Source organism: Moschus berezovskii, chromosome 6 (genome assembly GCF_049115385.1).
Source record: "Moschus berezovskii isolate FMDL1 chromosome 6, NW_MosBer_1.0, whole genome shotgun sequence".
Taxonomy (NCBI): domain Eukaryota; kingdom Metazoa; phylum Chordata; class Mammalia; order Artiodactyla; family Moschidae; genus Moschus; species Moschus berezovskii.
Window position 1 is genome coordinate 34,484,147 of NC_142465.1, and position 21,814 is coordinate 34,505,960.

At 57.0% G+C, this 21,814-nt stretch overlaps 1 protein-coding gene across 1 annotated transcript; it reads right to left on the bottom strand.

Annotated features, from left to right (window-relative positions):
* Positions 1-206: 206 nt before the first annotated feature.
* Positions 207-18,977, bottom strand: KCNH3 (potassium voltage-gated channel subfamily H member 3). Its single transcript, XM_055395943.2, has 15 exons — positions 18,560-18,977; positions 16,924-17,157; positions 16,380-16,514; positions 14,919-15,052; positions 14,439-14,682; positions 13,916-14,073; positions 13,623-13,830; positions 9,317-9,595; positions 8,841-9,040; positions 8,203-8,452; positions 3,232-3,449; positions 2,220-2,551; positions 1,709-1,815; positions 1,039-1,115; positions 207-959 (listed from the first exon to the last, which is right to left on the bottom strand). The coding sequence occupies exons 1-15, from the start codon at positions 18,633-18,635 to the stop codon at positions 363-365; spliced, it is 3,249 nt and encodes a 1,082-aa protein (XP_055251918.1). The 5' UTR covers positions 18,636-18,977; the 3' UTR covers positions 207-362.
* Between the last annotated feature and the right edge of the window lie 2,837 nt (positions 18,978-21,814).

The window sequence follows — 21,814 nt, forward strand, 5'->3', positions numbered from 1 at the left end:
AAACATGGTGACAGGTGAGGCAGGGGCACATGCAGGGGATAGCAGAACCCCTCCTGGGCCTCGGGCCACTGTCCCCCAGCCTTCAGAGGGAGACAAGGTGGTCAGAGGAGCAGGCTGAGGGGAGCAAGGGCCCCAGGAGTAGGAGCCCAGAGATTCCTGGGCTGGGGCCTGCCCCTGAAGTTCCCGCCCACCCTGTGAGTCCGGGGCCAGGCCTTCATTTGCTGTCTAGCTCCCTGCCCTGAGTCCGCAGGCAGCACTGTGTCCCGGGGGGGCGGGGGGTGGCTGTCCCCTCCTCCACCCCAAGCTTGGGCAGAGCAGTAGATGGAAGCAGGTCTGGCAACACTGAGTTCTGGGGCTGGTGGTCAGACCCCTGTGCCTTCTTCCTGGGTCCACTGGACCGTGCCAGAGCCATGGCAGCCAATAAGCACCATCTCCAGGCTATGGGGCTCCCAGGGCAAGGCGTGGCCCCCTGAAGCCGGTGGGGGCTCTCCGGTGCTGGCAGCTTCAGCCTGGGTCACAGGCTCCGGGGGCCCAGTCCTAGCCCCTTCCTCGGGAGGTGGTGAGCCAGGAGTGCTGGGCTCAGGGCAGAGTTCTCCTGAGCCTGGGGGCTCCGAGTCAGAGGTGGAGGTCCAAAAAGCAGTGGCTCGAGGCCATGGCGAGCTCTGAGATGCGGGGGGGCCCCAGGGCCAGGGAGCCACGAGGGGAGGGGGCCCTGGACGAGGGTGGGGCCAGGTCCCACTCAAGACTGAGCCAGCTGAGGGCTGCAGGCAGTAGGAGGATGTCCCAGTGTCCACACACAGGGGCTGCAGTAGCCCAGAGGCGCCGGCCGGGCAGGGCCCCTCTCCTGACGCCCGAGGGCAGGGGCCCTCCCCGTGGGGTGCCAGGACCAGCTGCACAGCTTGGCGAAGGGACTGCAGCCCCTCCCGCATCTGCAGCACCTGCTCAGACAGCTCCACCACCTGCAGGGAGGGCAGGCGAGGTCAGAGTGGAGTCGGGACCTCCCAACAGCAGGCACGCCCCGCCTTGCCCCTCACCCACCGCCTGCCGAAGCTTGTCCAGCGTGTCTGTGTTCCTCACCTCGCTGGGCCCAAGGGGGACAGTGAGCAGGCCGTTCTCTGTGGACGGTAGGATGGGGTTACCAGCCAGGGCTGGTGAATGAAGACAGCGTGGGGTCCAGGCCTCTGCCTAGTTAGCACAGACCACGCTGGCCTGGCCAGGCCTGCCGCCAGGAACAGCCATTTGTAACCTTGCCCGAGTTGCTGAGTCCAGTGCAAACCGCCAGGGGGCCTCGGGCACACTGACTCTGGCTTCCCCCTCGGCAAGCTGCCTTCATGACTGTCTCTTGTTCCGTCTTCCAGGCTAGGGGACACTCTGGGCTGCCTGCCCAGGGGCCATTTTCAACTCTGCTTCCCCAGCCCTGTATCTCCCGCAGTGGGCCAGACACTTCTAAGGGTTTTAGCAACATTATCTCACTTTACATGCACAACCACCTTTTTACAGATGGGAAGCTGGCAGCAGAGATCTAAGCTCCATTTCAGCTACCTTCCAACACCAACGTGCTGGTCTTACCCACCAAACTCCCCCACCCAAACCATGCAGGTGGGTGAGGGTGAGAAGGCATCCGAAGTCTGTGCCCTGCCAGTTTCTCAGAGGCCCCCAGGGCAAGGGGCCTGCTCTGCCAGCCTCCCCAAGGACTGAGCCCCAGTACCTGGTCCAGGAGAAGGGCTGCTGCTACATTCCGGGCCAGACTGCCTCACACGGAAGGAGAACTTGGGCTGGTCGGAGCCACAGCCGTCCTCGATGCCATCTACGACCCTGTGGACGCGGGCGCCAGGACAACAAATCAGCCAATAGACAGCCATTGTGGTGTTTTGTTTTACAGGACAAGATGCCCCACTGTCCACAGAAGCTACAAGAGCTGGAGCTAGGCCAGGGGCTTGGGGTCCCAAGAGAAGGATGGAACACGTGGTCCCTTTTTCCCTAGGAGCTTGTAGTTTCAAGCTTGAGCGATGTGAAACAGCAAGAGTTCTGAGCAGTGCATGGCCTGAATGGTGAAGTGGAGGCAGTGAGAAGCTGGGGTAGTCAAGGGGGGCTTCCTGGAGGAGGCTGGGAGGGGTTAGGATGGAAGGATGGGCATCCAGGGCAGCAGTGTGCCTGGCTGGGGACCCAGCCCTATCACACTATCTCTGCCTGACTTCAGTGGCCCAGAGCTTGCTCACCTGGGGCTCAGATCCGGGGGCACGTTCCATGGCACGGGGGGCAGCCGAAGCCCCTCCAAGCTCCGAGGGTGAGTTGAGGGGCCGGTCTCAGCCTGCAAAGCCCCTGCCCTGCCTGGCCGCCCTCTGCCACCCAGCCGGGGCCGGGGCGCAGTTCGCCGCGGCGATAGCAGCTTGGCAGCTGAGGACGAGGAGGTGCAGCCAGGGGACAGCAGGGGGCTGGAGGGCTCATCAGCCGGGGCTGGGGAGGCTGCGGGGCCCTGCTCCCCGTCTGTCTCCTTCTCCTCCAGGGTAGACATGAGGGTGTTGTCGCCACTCAGGGAGCTGGTGTCTGCCTGAAGAGAGCAGGGGCAGGGAGTCAGCATGGATAACATCCCCAGTGTCCCACTCACTTCCCCCCGGCTGGGTCTCATGGTCCTAGAAGCCAGGAGCTGTTTTTGTTAAAACAGGATGCGGGTGTCTCCTGAGGAGGAGACTCAGCAGGGGGAAGGGGTGTTTTCCTGTTGCCATCACAAAGCCACCAGCCCTGGAGGCATTCACTGTCCCTCAAAATTCTAGCCAAGCACGGAATCGCTGTCCCTCTACTTGGTCTCTGAGGCACACTGAGCTATCCAGGAGGAGCTGGTACTAAACACAGGTTTGGAATTAGTGACATAAGGCAGGGAAATTCAAAAGCCCCTCAGAGTGGTCCTGGGTCACGGCAGGGCTCTCTGCAGAGGTGGCCTGACCCGAGGGCACCGGCCCTCCCCTGCAGCCTCACAGCCTCCTTGTCTGGTGCCAGTGGGCTTGGTCAGACTCTCCTGGGCCAGGGAGAGTGGGAGAGGCGGCTGAGCAGGATGGGGCTGGGCTCTAAGGGCCAGTGTGAGGGAGTGAAGGGGCAGGAGAGTGTGGAGCCACCCCCATCATGCACGCGGTGCTCACACCAGGCCATGCGCTCACACAGCACCCCACGGACCCCCTCTCTGTCCAACTCCCCAGGCCTCCAGCCCTCCCACGCTGGATCCAGCGCCCTCACCTCGGCGGGGCCTCCACCGGCACCCAGGTTGTAGCTGAGCTCCCCTCGGAGGCCCCGGCTGAAGCGGGGGGCAAACTCGGGGTACAGCGCCAGGCTCTCATGCAGCCCGGCCAGCTGCAGACACTGTAGGACGCAGTACGTCAGCCCCTTCACGTCGGCGTTGGCCTTGACCACCTGCTCACGCCGGGGCAGCTCACAGCCGATCAGGTCTCCCTTCCCTGGGAAGAGGCAACAGAGGTCAGCAAGCCCTGTCCCTCAGCCACCAGATGGGGGACGCCTGGGGCCTCTCCAGCCAGGACAAGAGCAGTGGGACCCAGACACGGGCGACCCCCGCTGCCCGCCTCACTGGCTTCTCAGAACAGCTCTGTGACCCAGGTGCCCAATGCCTTTGGGATCAAAGCACTGTGCTGAAACATGCGAATTTTAAGTCTAATGGTTCCCAGGTTGCGTGTGGATCAGAATCCTCTGGGAAAGTTAAACCTATCAGACTCCCCAGGGAAGGAGCCCCATCACTACGTACAGAATCATAATATCTACTGGAGACTGCACAATTGTTTTTAAGCCCCGTGGGTGATTCAGGTGGAGCTTGTCTAGGAACCAGTATGTGGAACCAGCAAGTTAGTGCTGTGTGTGTGTTGGGGGGAGGGAGGGTCACGTTACTGCGCCAGAGCCTTGGTGCCTCTTCTATGTGGCAGATCCTGTCCTGAACTGAGTCTGTGGTGCGTTCCCCATCTTACCAGAAGGTGTCAACAGAGGGGTTCCCTGTCCCCCAAGTGAGACTGCCACCTGACTGACAGCAACTGTAAAATGGCATCAATTAGAGTCCGCACCCAATCTCAAGCGATGTTAAATTGCAGGGTGGGGGGGCAACATATGACTTAGAATCAATGAAATAGGATATCTCCAATCGGACACAATGAGAATTAAATGAGTTAGTGTAGATAAACTGTTGGTCACATAGATGGTCGGTCAAAGTTCATTTCCTTCCCTTCCCTCTCAACAAGAATCCCCTATAGCTGATTCCCATCAGGGGTGGCTGGCCACGGGGGCTTGGGCAGAGCACTCATGGCCTTCACAAGGAAGCTCAGCCCACAGCCAGACATTTCACAAGATTAGACAGCTTTTCCTCATCCTTAAGGAAAAAGATGGCTTGCCGCCACCCCCGCTGTGGGCTGCCTCCCGCTGCCAGCAGAACTCACTGAGCTTAAAGGCCTCCTCTAAATGTTCACGGACTTTTGCTCAAACTTAAGTGTAGAACGCATCATCGTTAAATCTTATTTTCTTGGCTCCCGGCCATCCTTCTGGTTCCTTCTGTGAGCTGTTTGGATCTCAGTGTGATCATCTGATGAATGAGCTCTCTCTCCTCATGTGTGTCATCTGGAAATAGGATAAGGATGTATTTCTTGTCTTCATCCAAGAGGGGAGAGAAAAACAAGAGATAGGACAGGACCTATCTCGGGGTAGTTCCATGCCACTGGTTCGGGGACCAGCTTCCGGCTGACCTCAGCCAGAGCTTCCAGCTCAACTCATCAAGGCGTGTGAGGTTGTCCCCACACCATCACTCAGCTCATCTCCCTTTGTCTTGCCTCTGTCCTCCCCCATAACTCACTTTGCATGCTTAGCTATTAGTTTATACACAGAGGTAGGGACCAGAATTGATACTGCTAGAGATGCGTGAGCCTTAGCTGCGAGGAGCAGGCAGGAAGCACCTGCATGTTCAACTAAGGAGGCAGGTGGGACATGGGGTGAAGGCAAAGCAGAAAACCAGGCTATCATGAAGGCTAGGGAGCCAGGCATCCATCAGGGCGTCCAGTGCAGCCAAGTCAACAGAGGAAACCGTTCATCTGGAACATATGGGCAGGGACAGGATGGATCAAAGGTGGCGTAAGTCCCAGTGCTGGAGAATTCTGGAGTCAAAGGCCAGGACATGGGCAGTGGCCATCCCTGAGGCTGTCTTCCTATCAAATATGGTATTCTGAGACCTGGCACCTGGCATCAAAGAGATATTCTTGCAGGACCCATGCCAGCTCCTGGCCACGCTGCTTCCTCAGCTCCAAGCTGACAACCATCTGCTTAATAATCCACTGGACAATCTTGCTTTGGAGTGACCAGTTTGCAACTGTCGAAATCTGCTTTTTTGCCTTTCTGATTTATCTCCAGTTCCTCATAATTTCTCCTGGATTGCCAGCCATACGCGAGTGGCCACAATTCCAGTTGCTCAGGGTCCTGGCATTAGCTGCACATAGGACCAGAAGCCAAACTTGTGAACAAAGCCTCTCTCAGTTCGCATGGTATTTCTTTCTTCTGTTCCTGTTGGAAGACCATCTTCAGAGACGAGAGGCTGGACACACGGTTACTGCTGGGCATGTGGTTCTCCAGGTGAGTGACAAACTCCAGCCTCTCCAGGCAGCATCAGCTGTCCCCACAGGGAGTGTGCGAGCACTGCTGCCTGAGGATTGGCTGTGGTCCGGGCACCTTCCATCCGTATGTGAGGCCCTCTGTTCCCCACAGAGACCACAGCATCCCCACAGCCCCAGAGCCTGCAGCCCCATGTCGCCCACCACCCTGAAATCGCACCCTTTTTGCAGGATGACCCTCCCCAGAGCAGAGCACTTCAGAGCACAACTTCTGAAGCCTGAGGTAGAGAGTCAGCAGACCAGGTTCGCGCCCTAGTGGCCTGCCGATTCATTAACTTCTCAGAGTCTCAGTCTCCTGCCATGCAAAATAGGATTAGCAATAGTTTCTCCCGGCTGGGTTTTGTGAGGTTGTGTGAGTTGAAGCATGTAAGGGCCTAGATGCAGGGCTGGCTCCACTGTAGGACCCCTGGGGCCAGCACTGTTACCACATCCCTTCCACAACTGCAATCTCTCCCTCCTTATCTAAGGGACTGATCTAAGGATAAGTCTTTTCTTTTGCCAAGAAGGGAAATGTATTTGGAGCCTGAGCTCTGTTGTCACCCATCTCAATCCCGGGCCTGCTCTAGGAAAGTAGCATCTCCTGTTTTCGAACAAAAATGGCATACACACACACATACAGTTGATTCATCTTCGACAAAGGAGGCAAGAATATTCAATGGAGAAAAAACAGGCTCTTCAGGAAGTGATGTGGGAAAGTTGGACAGCTGCATGTAAATCAATGAACTTAGAACACTCCCTCTCACCATACACACAAATAAACTCAAAGTGGCTTAAAAGCATAAGACATGGCACCATAAAAGCCCTAGAAGAGGACATGGGCAAAACATTCTCTGACATAAATTGTACTAGTAATTTTTTAGGTCAATCTCCCAGGGCAATAGAAATAAAAGCAAAAATAAACAGATGGACCTAAGCTTTTGGACCTGAGCTAAGATGGACTTAAGCTTTTGCATAGCAAAGGAAACCATAAACAAAATGAAAAGACAGCCTATAGAATTTGCAAATGATATGACCAACGAGCTTAATTTCCAAAATATACAAACAACTCATACAACTCAACAACAACCATAATCACAGCAAAAAACAACTCGATCAAAAAATGGGCATTAGAACTAAATAGACATTTCTCCAAAGAAGACATACAAATAGGCAACAGGCATATGAAAAGATGCCCAACATTGCTACTTATTCGAGAAATGCAAACCAAAACTACAATGAAGTACCACATCCCACTGGTCAGAATGGCCATGATTGAAAAGTCTACAAATAACAAATGCTGGAGAGGGTGTGGAGAAAAGGGAACCCTCCTACACTGTTGGTGGGAATTTAAGTTGATGCCGCTACTATGGAAAACAGCATGGAGATTCCTCAAAAAACTAAAAAGTTGCCATGTGGTCCAACAATCCCACTCCTGGGCAGATATCCAAACAAAACTCTAATTTAAAAAAATATAAGTTGAACATATAAATAATATGTTCATAGCATTACTGTTTACAATAGTCGAGACATAGAAACAACCTAGATACACATTGACCAAAAAATGGATAAAGAAGAGGTAGCATGTATGTATGTATATATGTTGGAGCAGGAAATGGCAACCCACTCCAGTGTTCTTGCCTGGAGAATCCCAGGGACGGGGGAGCCTGGTGGGCTTCCGTCTATGGGGTCGCACAGAGTTGGACACGACTGAAGCGACTTAGGAAAAAAAAAAAATGTATATATGTATATAGGAATACTGCTCAGCCATAAAAAAGAATGAAACAATGCCATTTGCAACAACGTGGGTGGAACCAGAGATTATCATACTAAGTGAAGTAAGTCAGACACAGAGAGAAATACCATATGATATCACTTACATGTGGAATCTAAACTATGACACAAATGAACTTATCTACAAAACAGAAACAGACTCACAGAACGTAGAGAACAGACTTACGGTTGCCAAGGGGGAGGGAAGACAGGGGAGGGAGGGAATGGGAGGTTGGGATCAGCAGATGCAATCTATTATATAGAATAGATAAACAACAAGGTCCTGCTGTGTAGCGAAGGGATTATATTCAATATTCTATGATAAACCATAATGGAAAAGAATATTAAAAAGATTGTGTATATATATATACGCATAACAGAATCATTTTACCATAAAGCAGAAATTAACACACTGTAAATCAACTATACTTCAATAAATTGAAAGAAAATAGCGTTCTTGCCTCCCTTTTTCCTGCCTGAACACTTTCCAGCACTTGCATCTTTAGCATTTGATTTTCCCCCTTGACAGAAAGTGCTCCCCTCCATCCCCTCACAGACCAAAGGCTGGCACTTTGCTCTCAGCCTGGCCTATCGAAATCCACGAGATGAGGTCACTTCTCTGTGTTGCCACCTGGTGGTCACTGGGTCCACTCTGAGCTTTGCTCAGGGCTCCAGGGCTGCTACCGACCCCACCCTGGCTGCTTCTCCCTGGTAGCCTTGCCCACATCTTCTCTCTGCAGAAGGGGCCGTGGTTCCACCCGCCCCGCTCCCCAGCCCTGGCATCCTCCATTCCGCCCTCACAAACCTAGGATGGCGAGCACGGTGCCGCCCTTGAGCACCTCCATGGAGCCAGAGCAGACGAAGTAGAGGGCCTGGAGGGCGTCGCCCTGGTGGATGAGGTACTCGCCCGGTGTGCAGAAGGCGGGCCGCAGGGCCAGGGACAGCGCCCGCAGGCAGCCCCGGCTGGCCGCCTCGAACAGGGGCAGCTGCAGGACCTCCTTGTGCAGGTGCATGGCAATGTCAGCGCGGAGCTCGTCCGGGAGGCTCTGCAGCAGCTGCGGGTGGCACCAGGTGGGGAAGGTCAGAGTGGAGAATGGGGGCAGCCTCCCGCCAGCCCTTTCCACCCGGAGAGCCTGGGGAGCAAGGGGAGGCGTGGGAGGGACCGGCCTCCTTCCCCTCCAGCAGCCCTGCTTTTCTCCACCAGGCCTTGGGCTTGGACGTCAGAGAGCTGGGCCTGTAGATCTAACGATGGTGGAGAGGGGCCTCCGAGCCCGGGTTGGCTGCCTTCTGCTCCTCCCCGCTGTCTCCCCAGGAGAGAGCGGAGGCACAGAGGTCAGAATGCTGCCTCCCTCGCCCTCCAGCCTGCTCCTCGGAATCCTGGGCGGAGCGCACGCTCCTGGAAGGAGCAGAGGCTGGAAGGGCCGGCCCCGGAGGCCTGCGCACCTCTGTGGTGTCGATACCGTTGTTCACCGCCCAGGTCGCCTGGAAGTACTCGAGCATGCGCTGCTTGAGGGGCTTGGGGATGCGATGGATGCGGATGTAGTCGCGCAGGTCGCGGGTGCGGCTGTGGTACAGAAAGCGGCGGGCGTACATGCGCTGGATGATGGCCGTCACGTTCCCAAACACCACCGCGTGCATCAGGGCTGGGGAGGCGGCAGAGGGGTCACCTCCAGGACCGGCCCAGCCCTACCTGCCACCTGCTGGGTACATCTGCCCCCCAGCTCCCCCTCCGCCCCACGCTAGGCGAGGCCCCGGCTGCCGTGTGGCCTCTCCCGGCCCCGGCCTCGGGTTCCTTGTTCCTCTAAGGCAGTCACACCTCGGGGAAGGACCTGGGGACCCTGCGAGGGGCGGGGAGGGCGGGGCCGGCCTAGGTCAGAGTCTGGGAGGGGGCCCTGGAGCGGGAGCGGGGCAGGCCTCACCGCCGATGAGCATGGTGCAGATGGAGAAGATCTTCTCCGTGTCCGTGTTGGCGGACACGTTGCCGAAGCCCACGCTGGTGAGGCTGCTGAGCGCGAAGTAGAGGGAGGTGATGTAGGCGCTTCGCAGCGAGGGGCCGCCCAGGAGCTCGGGCCCGGTCCTGTTGGCCTCGAAGCTGCTGCTACAGTTGTCACTCTGGCCCGAGCTGTTCGCTGCGGCGGGGCTCCGGCCCACCAGGTAGTAGGGGGTCTCCAGTCGGCGGGCCAGCTCCTGCAGCCAGCCTGGGGATAGGGCAGGATGGCACTGCTGCACTGTGGGCACAGGCGTGCCCGCTGCTTCCCCTGGGGTGAGGGGGCATGTGGCTGCAGATCCACCCTCATGGCTTCTTGCCAGGTGTGTCCCTCTTCTGCCAGCCTTGCACACCCCATCCTCCCTTGACCCTCACCAAGACAAGCCCACGAGTATGAGACTGTCATCTCCCCAGACCGTGTCTCTGGGTGCCGAGGCTCCAGTGAGGAGCACTGCACCCTCCTCCCCATGGTGGCACTAAACCCAGACAGTGAGCCCAGCTGGAGGGGGCACAGGGGCTGGTGGGCTCACTGTACCAGCCACAGCCTCACTCCCAGGGCCCCCTCCTCTGCCTGATCCTCCTAGACTCGTCTCACTTTTTCTCTGAGCTCCGGAAAGCCATCCTCCATCGTGGACATGTTCTCGGGCACGGCGACAAGGATGTGTGCCTACAGCCCATTAAGGCTATAGTTGTGCTCCACGCAGGCAAGAGGACAAGGACACACGGGTGTGAGCACAGCCCCAGGAGCACAGCCATGCCTGTGCACACTTAGGAGAGAGCCAGGGACCCAGAGGTACTCGCACACTGACACCCAGGTAGGAGAGGGGCACACCTGTGTGGACATGAGCACACAGGGAAGTGAACACAGAGGCTCTGCACACACACAGACACAGGCCAGCCAGGGACGCTGGGAGGAGAATGAAGACCACCCCAGTCTCCCCATCAACCCCACGTTCTCTGGTCAGACCTTAGAGGGGGTGGGACTGTGTACTGGGGTCTCTCAGGAGCCCACAGCTGCCCAAAGTCACTCAGTCCAGCTGGAGGGATGTGGGATTTCAAAGGCGTTAGAAAAAGGTCCCCAGGGTCCACAGAGGTCCCAAGAGTCCTGGCAGAGGTGGGGGCCACGGAGAGCCAGGGAGAGAGGGCAGCTCTAGCACAGGGGTCCAGAGGGTGGGCTCAGGATCACAGGCTGCGGTTGGACCCCCCTTTCCACATGCCCCTCCCCAGTCCCCTAGTCCACACTCACTCCAACACCACACCCGCAGCCCCCGTGGTCCTCACACCCCTCCTAGCACCCCCAGCCCTTCATTCAGTAACCTCACACATGTGCCGGGGGACCCCCAGGAGCTTCCTGCAGGGGAAAAATGTACCCAGGACCTGAGGGCCCTGGGGTGGGGCTCCAACCCATGTGCTATGGGCCAGAGTTAGATGACTTCCTGAAAGAGGGGGCACTGGTGCTTTGTCTCAGAGGATGGGTGGTTTTGAGATGAAGAAACTGAGAGGGGGGTCATTCCTGATCTAGGGAAGGGCCTGGACTAACCTAGAACTGGCTACAAGTATAGACAAGTAGCTTAGCTTAGCTAGAATGTGGGGTCCACGCTGGGGAGCAAGCTCCAGGCTGAGGAGTTGGAGGTATATGTGAAATCCTGAGCCAAGGCGAGGGCTCGCCCTCCTGTTATTTGAGATGTGAGAACGCAAGGAAGTGCACAGAGCTCTTCAGTCGGTATTTAGGTGGGCCGCTGAGGTGAAGCCAGTTGCTAGGGGAGGAGGAGGAGGCTGGAGGCACGCGGAGGGTCAACTGCAGAAGCTGTTCTGGAGTTTGACGGTATTCATACTGAGAAATGCCCCCAAATGACCTCCCTCAGTATTTAGCACCATCTTTTGAAAATCCAGCCCATCTCCACTGGGCTAGTGGGACTCTGGGGTCGGAACTCTGTGTCCACACCCGGGGCGACGCAGCTGCCCAGAACCAAGGCAAGGAGGCTGAGGGAAGGCACCTCCCACCAGGCAGAGCTGGGACACCAGGGGGCACCACTCTCTCCAACGGGCCAGGGTGGATTTCAGCAGGTCTGGGTGTAGCTCCCACCCAGTTAAGGGTAGTTTCCTTGGAGAAGAAAGGGGCAGATGAAAATGTGAAGGACTTGGAAACTCCCCTAAAGTGAACTAGTGTGTGTGTTAGTTGCTTAGTCACATCTGCTTCTTTGTGACCCCACAGACTATAGCCTGCTAGGCTTCTCTGTCCATGGGATTCTCCAGGCAAGAATACTGGAGTGGGTTGCCATTCTCTTCTCCAGAATGGAGAACTCCTTCGAACTCCTTCCCAGGGATCAAACCCGGGTCCCCTGAACTGCAGGCAAATTCTTTACCGTTTGAGCTACAGGGAAGTTTCTAATGTGAACTAGTACCAGCCCCAAACAGAAAAACCCTCTGGAACTTAGGGTTCAAGGTATGATCTGCAAAACAGTCAGACAGCCCCCTACAACCCCCATACTCTCCATGGAGGGGCTTAGAGCTCCTCTGGGAGCCAAAGGTGCTCTTCATGTCAGCTCAGCAACCCCTGTGAGGTAGCCAGAATGGAGAAGCCACATGGACCCAAGACTCAGGTGTCTGGATCCTGCTGGGGAAGGCAACTGACCCTAGGGATTTGCAGGAGTCTCAAGAGACATGGGTTCAATCCTTGGGCGGGGAAGATCCCTTGGAGTAGGAAATGGCAACCCACTCCAGTATTCCTGACTGGAGAATTTCACCGACGGAGGAGCCTGGTGGGCTAAAGTTCATGGGGTCACAAAGAGTCAGACACAACTGAGTCCTAACGCACACGTACATGACTTTGGGGTCAGGGCTTTGCGTCACCATTACCTGTCTCCCAACCCTCTGACCTTAGAGCTGCCTCCACTACAGCCTCCCTCTGGGAAGGGCAGGTGCCAAGGAGCTGACACTGTCTGGAACATTCTGGTTCCTGTGCTCAGCAACTAGAGCTTTGGGGAATATCCAAGTGGGCCTCTGGGCTACACACCAGTCTCTGTGGGCTTTGTGAACGGGGGAGGATTCGCAGAAGTCTCCTCATCCCCGGGCACTGATCAGAGCACATGTCTAAGGCCAACCTGGACTCTAGGTGACCAACCCCACCAAGGAGCAGGTAGTCACAGGGGGGCGTCTGAGCAGCTGGCCTCTCGCCCACTGACTGCAAACAGGGGCTAAAGGCCAGTTACCAGGAAGTTGCTGGAGGACGTGGGTGGACGAAGGTGTGTTCAATTTTGGAACAGAATGGTTTGGAGAAGCTGAGATGTTCACGCAGTGGTGCCAGTGGAGTCGCCCAGGGAGAGCAAGGCGAGGGGAGGAGGAGTCTGAGGAAAGCCCGGGGCAGGAGGAGGCCTCATCCTCCTCCTGGGGCAGAAAGGTGGCTGGCAGGGTCAGGTGCTCTGGGGACTTCAAGGGGATAAGGGTTTGGCCCCAGAAGGTCGCTGTGACCTGCAGGGTGACGTTTTGGGTTGAGTGGTGGGGGTGGAAGCCCTCCTGGCAGGAGTTAAGTCGTGAGTGGGAGGTAAGCAGAGGGAGGAGCTGTGAGCGTGGAGGTGAAATGAAGGAGAGTGAAGACACTGGTGGGGGGGGGCACAGGGAAAGGCTGCATTTCAGGCAGGGGGAGGCTGACATGCATGAGAAAACGTGCCGCCAGAGGTGGAAGGAGTAGGGAAGGGGCCTCAGGAGCCAAGGTGGTGGGAATGAGTTTCCAAGAGATTGGCGGGAAAGTGCCAGGCATGGGAGGAGCCCCTGACCATGGGAAACCATGGGAGACCACGGGAGAGAGGTCTCCTGAGAGGGGTGGGCTTCCCAGGTGGGCAGGGAACAGAAGCAAGTGCCACAGGCTTGACCACGAGGAGGCCACGATGGGTGAACAGCCTCTCCCAGGCAGCCTACCAGGCTTTTTCCACAATAAGGGGCTGCTGGAGAGCAGGCCTGCCTTGAGGGGGAGGCTCTGTCACACTCCCTTCTGCACACACACACCAGCCTCTGTCTCCTCACAAACAAACACATACTTGCACACACGCCCCAGACACACAGCTGTGAGCATGTACACACGCAGGGTTGCACGCATCTGACACCTTGTATCAGCTCACAGATGTCCCCTGTCACACACTTGAACTGACATTTCCCTGACACACACACCCCTGAGTGAACAGATTCCTTGGGCACGTGTGTACACACACACACACACACACGCAAGCAGCCTCCAGTACCGATCTCGGGCAGCTCCGAGGCGCTGCTCTCAATTTCCCGCTGGCCGATGTAGAACCAGACGCAGGCCACCCAGTGGGCAAGCAGGGCGAACACGGCCATGAGCAGGGTCAGCACCACGGCGCTGTACTGCGAGTAGCGGTCCAGCCGAGGGAGCAGGCGAAGCAGCCGCAGGAGTCGCACTGTCTTCAGCAGGTGCGCCCCGAAGTACTGAGGTGGGGGGAGGCGAGGCGGTCACCCCAGGGCTGGCCCGGCCCATCCCGCCCCCGAGCCCACCCAGCCCCACCGCACTGACCACATTGACCTTGAAGGCGTGCAGCAGGTCGAAGGGCAGCGCTGCAATGACATCCAGCAGGAACCATGTGGTAACATAGTGGAGGCAAATGGACTTGGGGGCAAACACCACCTGGCCCGACTTGGACACGAATGTGGTACGGAAATTCAGCACAATGTCTGTGGGAAGTCAGAGCGGAACTCAGCTTGGGGAGGAGCCACATTTTGCTGGGCCCCTGGCTCAGTATGTGACACTGGCCTGGGCCCTTTATATGCATCATCTTAGTCTTCACAGTAACTGCAAAGGGTTGGTACTGTCATGTCTATTTGATGGTGGGAGAAACAGGCTTGGAGAGGCTACGACTAGGTCGCAGTCAAGTGACCCATTAGCAGTGGAGAAGACATATGGAAGCTAGGTCCTATTTCAAAGGCCACGGGTCATAAAGGGAGGGCCAGGGGGACACCAGGGGGCAGTGGAAGCCATGCAGACTATCGCCATCAAAGCCCGGGCGTCCCCAGGGGTGGGAGGCACAGAGTGCACATACCGAGAATGAAGAGGACCTCCACGGCCAGGTCGCACACGCTGGGGGGGCCGCGGGCGGCACTGGGCTCCCGGGCTGTGCTCACGCACACGCTGTAGGGCACGGTGACAGCCACGTAGAGGGTGGCCAGCAGGATGAAGCCATCCCAAGTGGCCCTCAGCGCCCCGCAGTGCAGCAGGATGAAGGGCGACTTCCGGATGGCGGCTACCTTGTACTCAGGCAAATTTGGCTTCTCCCCAAACACCCCCTAATGAGAGGCAGGGCAGGTCCAGGCAGAGAGGACAGGAAATTGGCACAGGCTGAGTCTGGATAGGGTCTGGCCTCCTTTCTCTCCCTGCATTCTCAAAACCACTTCTGACACAGGTTTTAGAGCCCCCTAGCCCCCTGAGCAGTCTGTCTGGGGTAGGCTCCGTGCCCCTGCTCCATCTCCTCAGCCTGCCCCCCCGCACCCCCCTCCCACACACACCCTAGAGCGCAATCCACCTTATTGAGCTTGTGCTTGCCCTTGGGCTGCTTCTGCAGGTGCCCAGACAGGTGGTAGAGCACAGCCCGGCTCCGTCGCCGGTTGGCATTGAAACCTTTGGATCCAGCCCGGCCATATCGGCGTCGGCCACCACCTGTGAAAGAAGAAGGGCTGGAGAGAAGGACGGGGAGGGGCACTTACACACTTAGCCCTGGGGTGTGGGGGTGGGACACCTGGTGCTGGCCCATGGACTGGCTCATTGACTAGTTAGACTTTTCAGAGCTGGGGCTCCAGCATTTCTCACTGCCTAGAGTCATTTGCCAACAACCCCAGCAATGAGCAGTGCTGAGGGTGCATATGGACCCTCCTCGCAGTGCCTTCTCCAAGAAGGAGGTTGGGACCAGGGCAAGGCAGGAGAGGATCTCCACTAGGAAAGGCCTGAGAGAGGAGTGGGGAGATGGTTCCCAGAGTGGCGGAGTGCTGAGCTAGCAGGAGGCCATGGGGCAGAGTTGCTGCAGCCCATAGCTGGGGGATGGGAAGAGTATCCCAGCATTCAGTTCACTTCAGTCGCTCAGTCGTGTCCAACTCTCCGCGACCCCATGAATCACAGCACGCTAGGCCTCCCTCCCTGTTCATCACCAACTCCCGGAGTTCACTCAAACTCATGTCCACAGAGTCGGTGATGCCATCCAGCCATCTCATTCTCTGTCGTCCCCTTCTCCTCCCGCCCCCAACCTTTCCCAGCATCAGAGTCTTTTCCAGTGAGTCAACTTGTCGCATGAGGTGGCCAAAGTATTGCAGTTTCAGCTTTAGCAAATGGCAAAGAGGCCTTGGGGCAGCTTCCGATAACAGCTCTGTGAGCTGTCCAAAGGCCACTCCCAAGCCGTGAGAGGATGCAAGAGGGGAAAGACCACAAGGACTTAAAAGAGGGTTTTGGGTAGGGCTCTCCAGACAGGTTTGTGTGAGGAAAAGGAACCAGGTGGGCCTCACTAATCAGTGGAAAAATGGTACTTCATGGACACTAGTGGAATGTGTTTTTTTTCCAGTTTCTTAGTAAAGTTGACTTCAAAACTCTAGCTTTGGGGACTTCCTGGTGGTCCAATGGTTAAGACTTTGCCTTCTAATGCAAAGGGTGTGGGTTCGATCCCTGGTCAGGGAGCTAAGATCCCATGTGCTTGACAGCTAAAAAACCGAAACATCAAACAGAAGCAATGTTTAACAAACTCAATAAAGACTTTAAAAATGGTCCAAACCAAAAAAATCTTTAAAAAAAAGAAAAAAACAACTCCAACTGTGTCTCAGCAAGCTTTCCCACCTGGGTCTGCAGAGATGAGACAGCCATAGGCTTCTTAGCCAGTAGAGCAGGAGTCAGTCAGTGCGGGTAGGGTGGGGGGCCCTCAAGCCCGCACTGGGTGCCATGGCCCCACCCAGGCTGAAGTACCCAACACCCCAGGCAGAGCAGCCAGATCAGCGGTACCCACCTGACTCTTTCCAATTGTCAGGACCCCCTCGGTTCTTGGTTTCACTGATGTCCTTGTGAGAGACCAGGAAGAGGGCCACCTCCCCTTTCTCATTCTTTATGGGTATCACATCCAGGAGACACCAGAATGGGAGCCCTGGGCATGAAGACACAGCTCAGCTCCCATTTTCCATGCTGCCCAAGACGACAGAGGGGCCACTGACACCCCTTAGTTACGGCACAAGCCAGCTCCACTTAGGACACTTAGGCTTGATCGAGCAGGGCGAGGGAGGGCAAGGGAGAACAGAGCTGACATTCAGACATGCGTGTTCAGAGATCTGTCCTGCTAAGTAAGATGGGCAAATTCTGCTGGGGTGGGAAATCCAAGATGGGAAATAGAGGACTGGCTGAGACTGCGGTGAGGAGAAAAAGGAGATGGGAATGTGGGGAGATGGGATGAGACGGGGAGATGAAGATGGGAGTGGGAAGGAGGGACTGTGGATGGGGTGGGTACCAGGCTGGGTGAGACCAAGAAAGTAAGGCAGGCTGGACAGACGGCCCCTCACCACTCTTCCGGTACAGGATCAGCTCAGCCTTGAACTCCTTGTGCTCATCCAGGGCCTTGCGGATCTGTTGGCGGACGAGCTCACTTGTGTCTGGCCCATAGAGGAAGGAGCAGGCACAGCCCCGCTGCATGACCTCGGCCCGGGAGAAACCCGTGAGGTCACAGAAGCCATCAGAGCAGTAGACCACGGGGAAGAGCCCCGCCACCTGGGCGTTGCCCAGCACGAAGTTACTATCTGCAAGAGAGCACCTCTCAGAGTGGGTGTGTGGTGAAGGGACACAAGGTCTACTGCCCCTCCTTTAACATTGCCTGCTATCAAAGGGGGGTGGTGACAAATCTTGGGAATCCTGCCTGAGAGTGTTTGGGCTGGGGGCCTGGAGGGTGGTTAGGACAGGAGCTGTTTATGAACTGGAATTAGGGTGTCACCTGTGTGTCAGTGCCCTGCAAGGACCCATTCTTAGCAGCGTGTGTATAAGTGAATTGGCTACCTGAGCCCTGAGGTTGGTGAATGCAGCCCTGTGTCGGTGCTCTGCTCTCTGGAGTGTGAGCTGAGCAGCTTGGGGTAAGGAGTGGGCCTGGGGATGTCTGAAGGACTGCAGGACCAGTTCTAGGCCAGCCTCAGCCCCACCCCAGCTTCTGCCAGGTTCACTCACCTGCCAGGTAGTCAGGCTGGCTATTTGGCTCCTCCCATTGAGACTGGCTGGGAGAGGCGATTCAAGCCATCATCTATTCTGCACTCTGTCTGAGCCCCAGCTGCCTGATCTGGCTCGGGAGTTAGTGAATGTGACCCACAATGGGGGTGTAAGGATGGTGGCTGAGCTCTGGCAGCCTGGAGCCAGGAACGTATTGGGGGGTGGTGGGGCACTGAATCCGCAGGCTACAGGAGCCAAGTGCAGGCAAAGCAGAGGGAGAAGCCTGAAGGGGTCCTCAGAGAGGGGTTTCCACCCACTATGAGGAGCCAGAGACTGAGGTAGAGAGCTGGGAAGCCCCACTGGGGAGTAGTTTGAGGGAGAAGGAGGAGGAAGGGAGCTTTCACGACTTTCCAGGGCTCAGAGTCATAGAAAATCATAATTCAGAACTCTGGTTGCCTTCTCCAAACTTCCCCAGTTTTGGTGGGAGTCCCCAAATCTGTCTATTTGGGGATAGATGGACTCAGTGGGTTTAGGCGGTGAGGTGAGCTTGAACCAACAGTGCTCTCCGGAGACCCGTTTACTCTATCTTGGTTTGCAAACCTCTTTTCTAAATCAGTTTCTTAAGCCTCTGGGCTGTCTCTTGACACTTCCTTGCCTCACTCCCCAACCTGCCAGTTCGAGGGTAGTCGATGGGACAGCGCCAGACGCAGGGATGGGATAGATTTGACTAAGTAGCTCAGGGTTCGCTCCCCCAGGCACAGACAGCATGTCCGGCTCCCAGACTGAGAGTTCTAGTCATTTCGCCTGGCCTGGGGCAGCGTTGACTTTGAATTTTTCAGAAACGGCATTTGAAAGGAGATGGTGGTCCCAGCTTAAAGTGGGGCTCGGGGAAGGGAAGGCGAGAGCAGGAGGGCTCCAGTCTGAGATGTCAGAGTACCGGACTAGAGGGAATCCTGGCTAGGGACAGCTGGTCCGGGAGCCAGTGGGACGAGGGTCGGGACTCACGCGTGCCGTCGAAGCGCGTGGCGATGGTGTCCAGGAAGGTGTTCTGCGGCGCCAGGAGTCCCCGCATGGCCGGCATCTTAGGCGGCCAAGGCCGCCCGCCCCATCCCTCCGGGGCGCGGGAGCTCAGCGCCGGGGGAGGGCGCCCAAGTCGGCCGCCCCCCGCCGGGCCCCGCGCCCCCTAGCGCAGCCGTCGGGGGGCGATGCCCACCCCAGGCTCGCAGGTCCTGCCAGCCGCCCGCGCGTAAGGGGGCGTCCCCGCCGTCGGGGCCCGGAGCATGGCGCGCGGCTCCTCGCGCCCTGGCAGCCCACGAATCCTGGACTCGCGGCTCCGCTCGCGCTGTGCTCTCGGCACCTTCCGCGCGCGGCGGCTGCAGCAGCGGCTCCCGTTTCGGCTGCGGGTCGGCTCCCGCTCGGGCTCCGCTCCGCACCGGATCCCCGCAGCTCCCTCCGTCTGTCGGGGAGAAGCGGCAGCCTCCCTCCTTCCCTCCTGCGCCCGCCGCCAGCACCGGGGTAACCATGGAGACGGGGCACACCCAGGCAGGGCCGCCTCCTTAAAGGGACAGGCCTCCCGCCGAGGGATCCCCCTCCCCTCGGGACCTCGTGGGGGCCTGGGAGGCGGCGCCCTCCCTCCCTACCCGAGCCAAGCGGGCCGCCCGGGCCACCCCAAGCCGCCCCGCCCGCCCTTCGGAGAACGACGGGCAAGCGCCTGGTCCCGCTCGGGCTGACTCAGCCGCAGGGGCGAGGCGTCTTTCTCTGCAGCAAGGGGGTGCTCACAGAGCCTGGCAGCCTCTCCTCCCCCGGAGGGACCTGGGGAGAGCTCAGGCGGGGGCTGAGCGGGGGTTGCTTGTTTTAGAAGAAGCTTTTCCCTTAGGAAAAATGTAATAGGAAAGGGGGCTGGGCCAGCAGGCGGAGGTGGTGAAGACCGGTGGTTGGCGGAAGCTGTGGGGCAGGGGACGTCTGCAAGGAGATTTGGTGGAGGGGATCTAAACACAGCTTCTGGGCATCCGAGTCTTTCTTAGCCTCTACTTTACCCTCCGGGGAATGGATCATCCTTCACTAAGCGCATCTCAGCCTGAAGCGGCGGCTGACTGGAGCTGTCAGGGAATTGGAGGGTGGGCAGTCCTGGAAATAAGATTTAGACGCTCTTCGTGTGTGATCGGGAGGTGGAGAGTGTAGGGAGTGGAAAACAGGTGTGTGGGGATGGGGGAGCCCCAGAACCTTTGTCTTGCCCCTGCATTTCTTCTGGTCACCCTTTGCCGCTTCCAGGCTGCAAATACAGGTACGGTAGCCGTCAGAAGCTGGGGGAAACTTCCTAGCCCTGTGTTAGTGGGTCTTTGCGACCGGGGAGTGAGAGGACCGTGTCTCCTCTGCCCCAGCGCCTTCAGTCCGGGAGCCCTAGGCTCTGCGCTGAAGAGGGTGCGGTGGCTGAGGGACCCTCCCATCCAGCGAGGGGGTGGGAGGAGGAGCCGACCCTGGGCGGTGCGCAGCCCGGCCCGGGGCCGCAGTCTCTCGCCGGCCTCCCGCGCTGCGTCGGTCCCCCCAGGCTCGCGCTGCCAGCGCCGCTCCTCCTCCCTCCCACGATTTGCCAGCGAGCGCGGCTACCGCCCGCGCCCAGAGGAACCGCCGGGGCCAAAACAGCAATTTGTTCCCGGAGTGATGCGGAAGGCTTAGCACCCCCCACCCCTCTAAGGAGACACCACCGGAGTCATCAGCATCGGAAAGGGAGTGTCACCCGCTCCACGCACCCCTCACTTGCGACAAGGGCCGAAGCCCCTGGCACCTGTATTAAAATGAGCTGGTGCTAGGGGAGGAACAGGAGGAATTTGTCCCCCTCCCCTAGTCCTCTGAATTCTGGAATCCCGCTCCCAGGAAGAGCGACCCTAAGGAGTCTGCAGGTCTTGCTCCTGACTCCCGGCCTCCCACCCTCTCACCTGTGTCCAGGGTTGCACAGTAATTCCTCCCCCACGGCTCATCTTTCCCCCTCCGGGCCAGTTCAAGCTGTACTGCTAAGGAGGGGGTGCAGTTTACCAACTGTCTCACTCTGAAAGGATGAGGCTATGGTTGATAGCACCTAACTTGAGAGCCAGGCTACTTACCTAGGTTTGAATATAGTTCTGCCACTTGCTGTTGTGATTTTCCTTGCCTGACTCAATTTTCTCCTCTGTGAAGCGGGGACAGTAACTACCGCAGAGTTGTTAGGAAAATTAAAAGATTAAAGGATCCAGAACAGTTTGTGGCATTTGCATCATGTAAGTATTATCTGATTTTGAATCTTACAGAAGCTGTGTGAATTATGCAGAGTAGATGCTACTCACACTCCATCTCACAGATGAGTAAAAAGAGGCTGCGATAGAGAGACTTGCTCAAGGTTTGGTTTATTGCTAAGGCTCCAACCCTGACACTCTCCCAACCCCAGGTGCAGAGTACACCTCGCTCCAGTGCAGAGGTCTTCCACTCTGAGGACCCAGAAACAGCCCCAGGCTAGCTGTGTGACACTCACAAGGATTGGTCATCTGGGGTTGTGCATCAGATCCAGATGGCCCTTGAGTCACTTGTGTGAGTCCAGGTGTTCATGACATTCAGTCTTCAAGCTCATAAGCCTGGGCTGATTTGAAAATGAAGCCAAACCAAACTCTGTGGGTCAGGGCAAGTTGGCGGTAGATGGAATGTGTGGGTGCTCCACACAGTACCGGTGTGTACTATTACAGTACCTGACATCAACTTTGTGCCAAAGCACTGTGCTGAGTGATTTACTTGGATTATCCCATTAATCTTTATCATAACTCTGTGAAATAGTTACTGTTATAATTGACAATTTACAGATGGAAAGCATTAAGGCAGAGAGGTTAAATATTTTGTCTCAGATGCACTGTCTCCTCCAGCAGCTCCAGGCACAATGCCTCTGGTATCACTTTGGTACCCTGGTTGGTCCCAATTTCCAGAGGAAAACATACTAACATAAATTGAACATATGATCACTCTTATCTCAGAATGAAACAGCCGTGTTTTGGGCTTTAAACTGCTTCTGCCATTGCCCATCATAGAATTTGTGGGGACGTGTATGGAATGGAGACATGGCCGCCAACCCTTTCCTTTTGTGTTGTTCAGTTGCTCAGTCGTATCTGACTCTTTGTGACCCCATGGACTGCAGCACACCAGGCTTCCCTGTCCTTCACCATCTCCTGGAGCTTGCTCAAACTGTGTCCACTGAGTCAGTGATGCCATCCAACCATCTCATCCTCTGTTGTCCCCTTC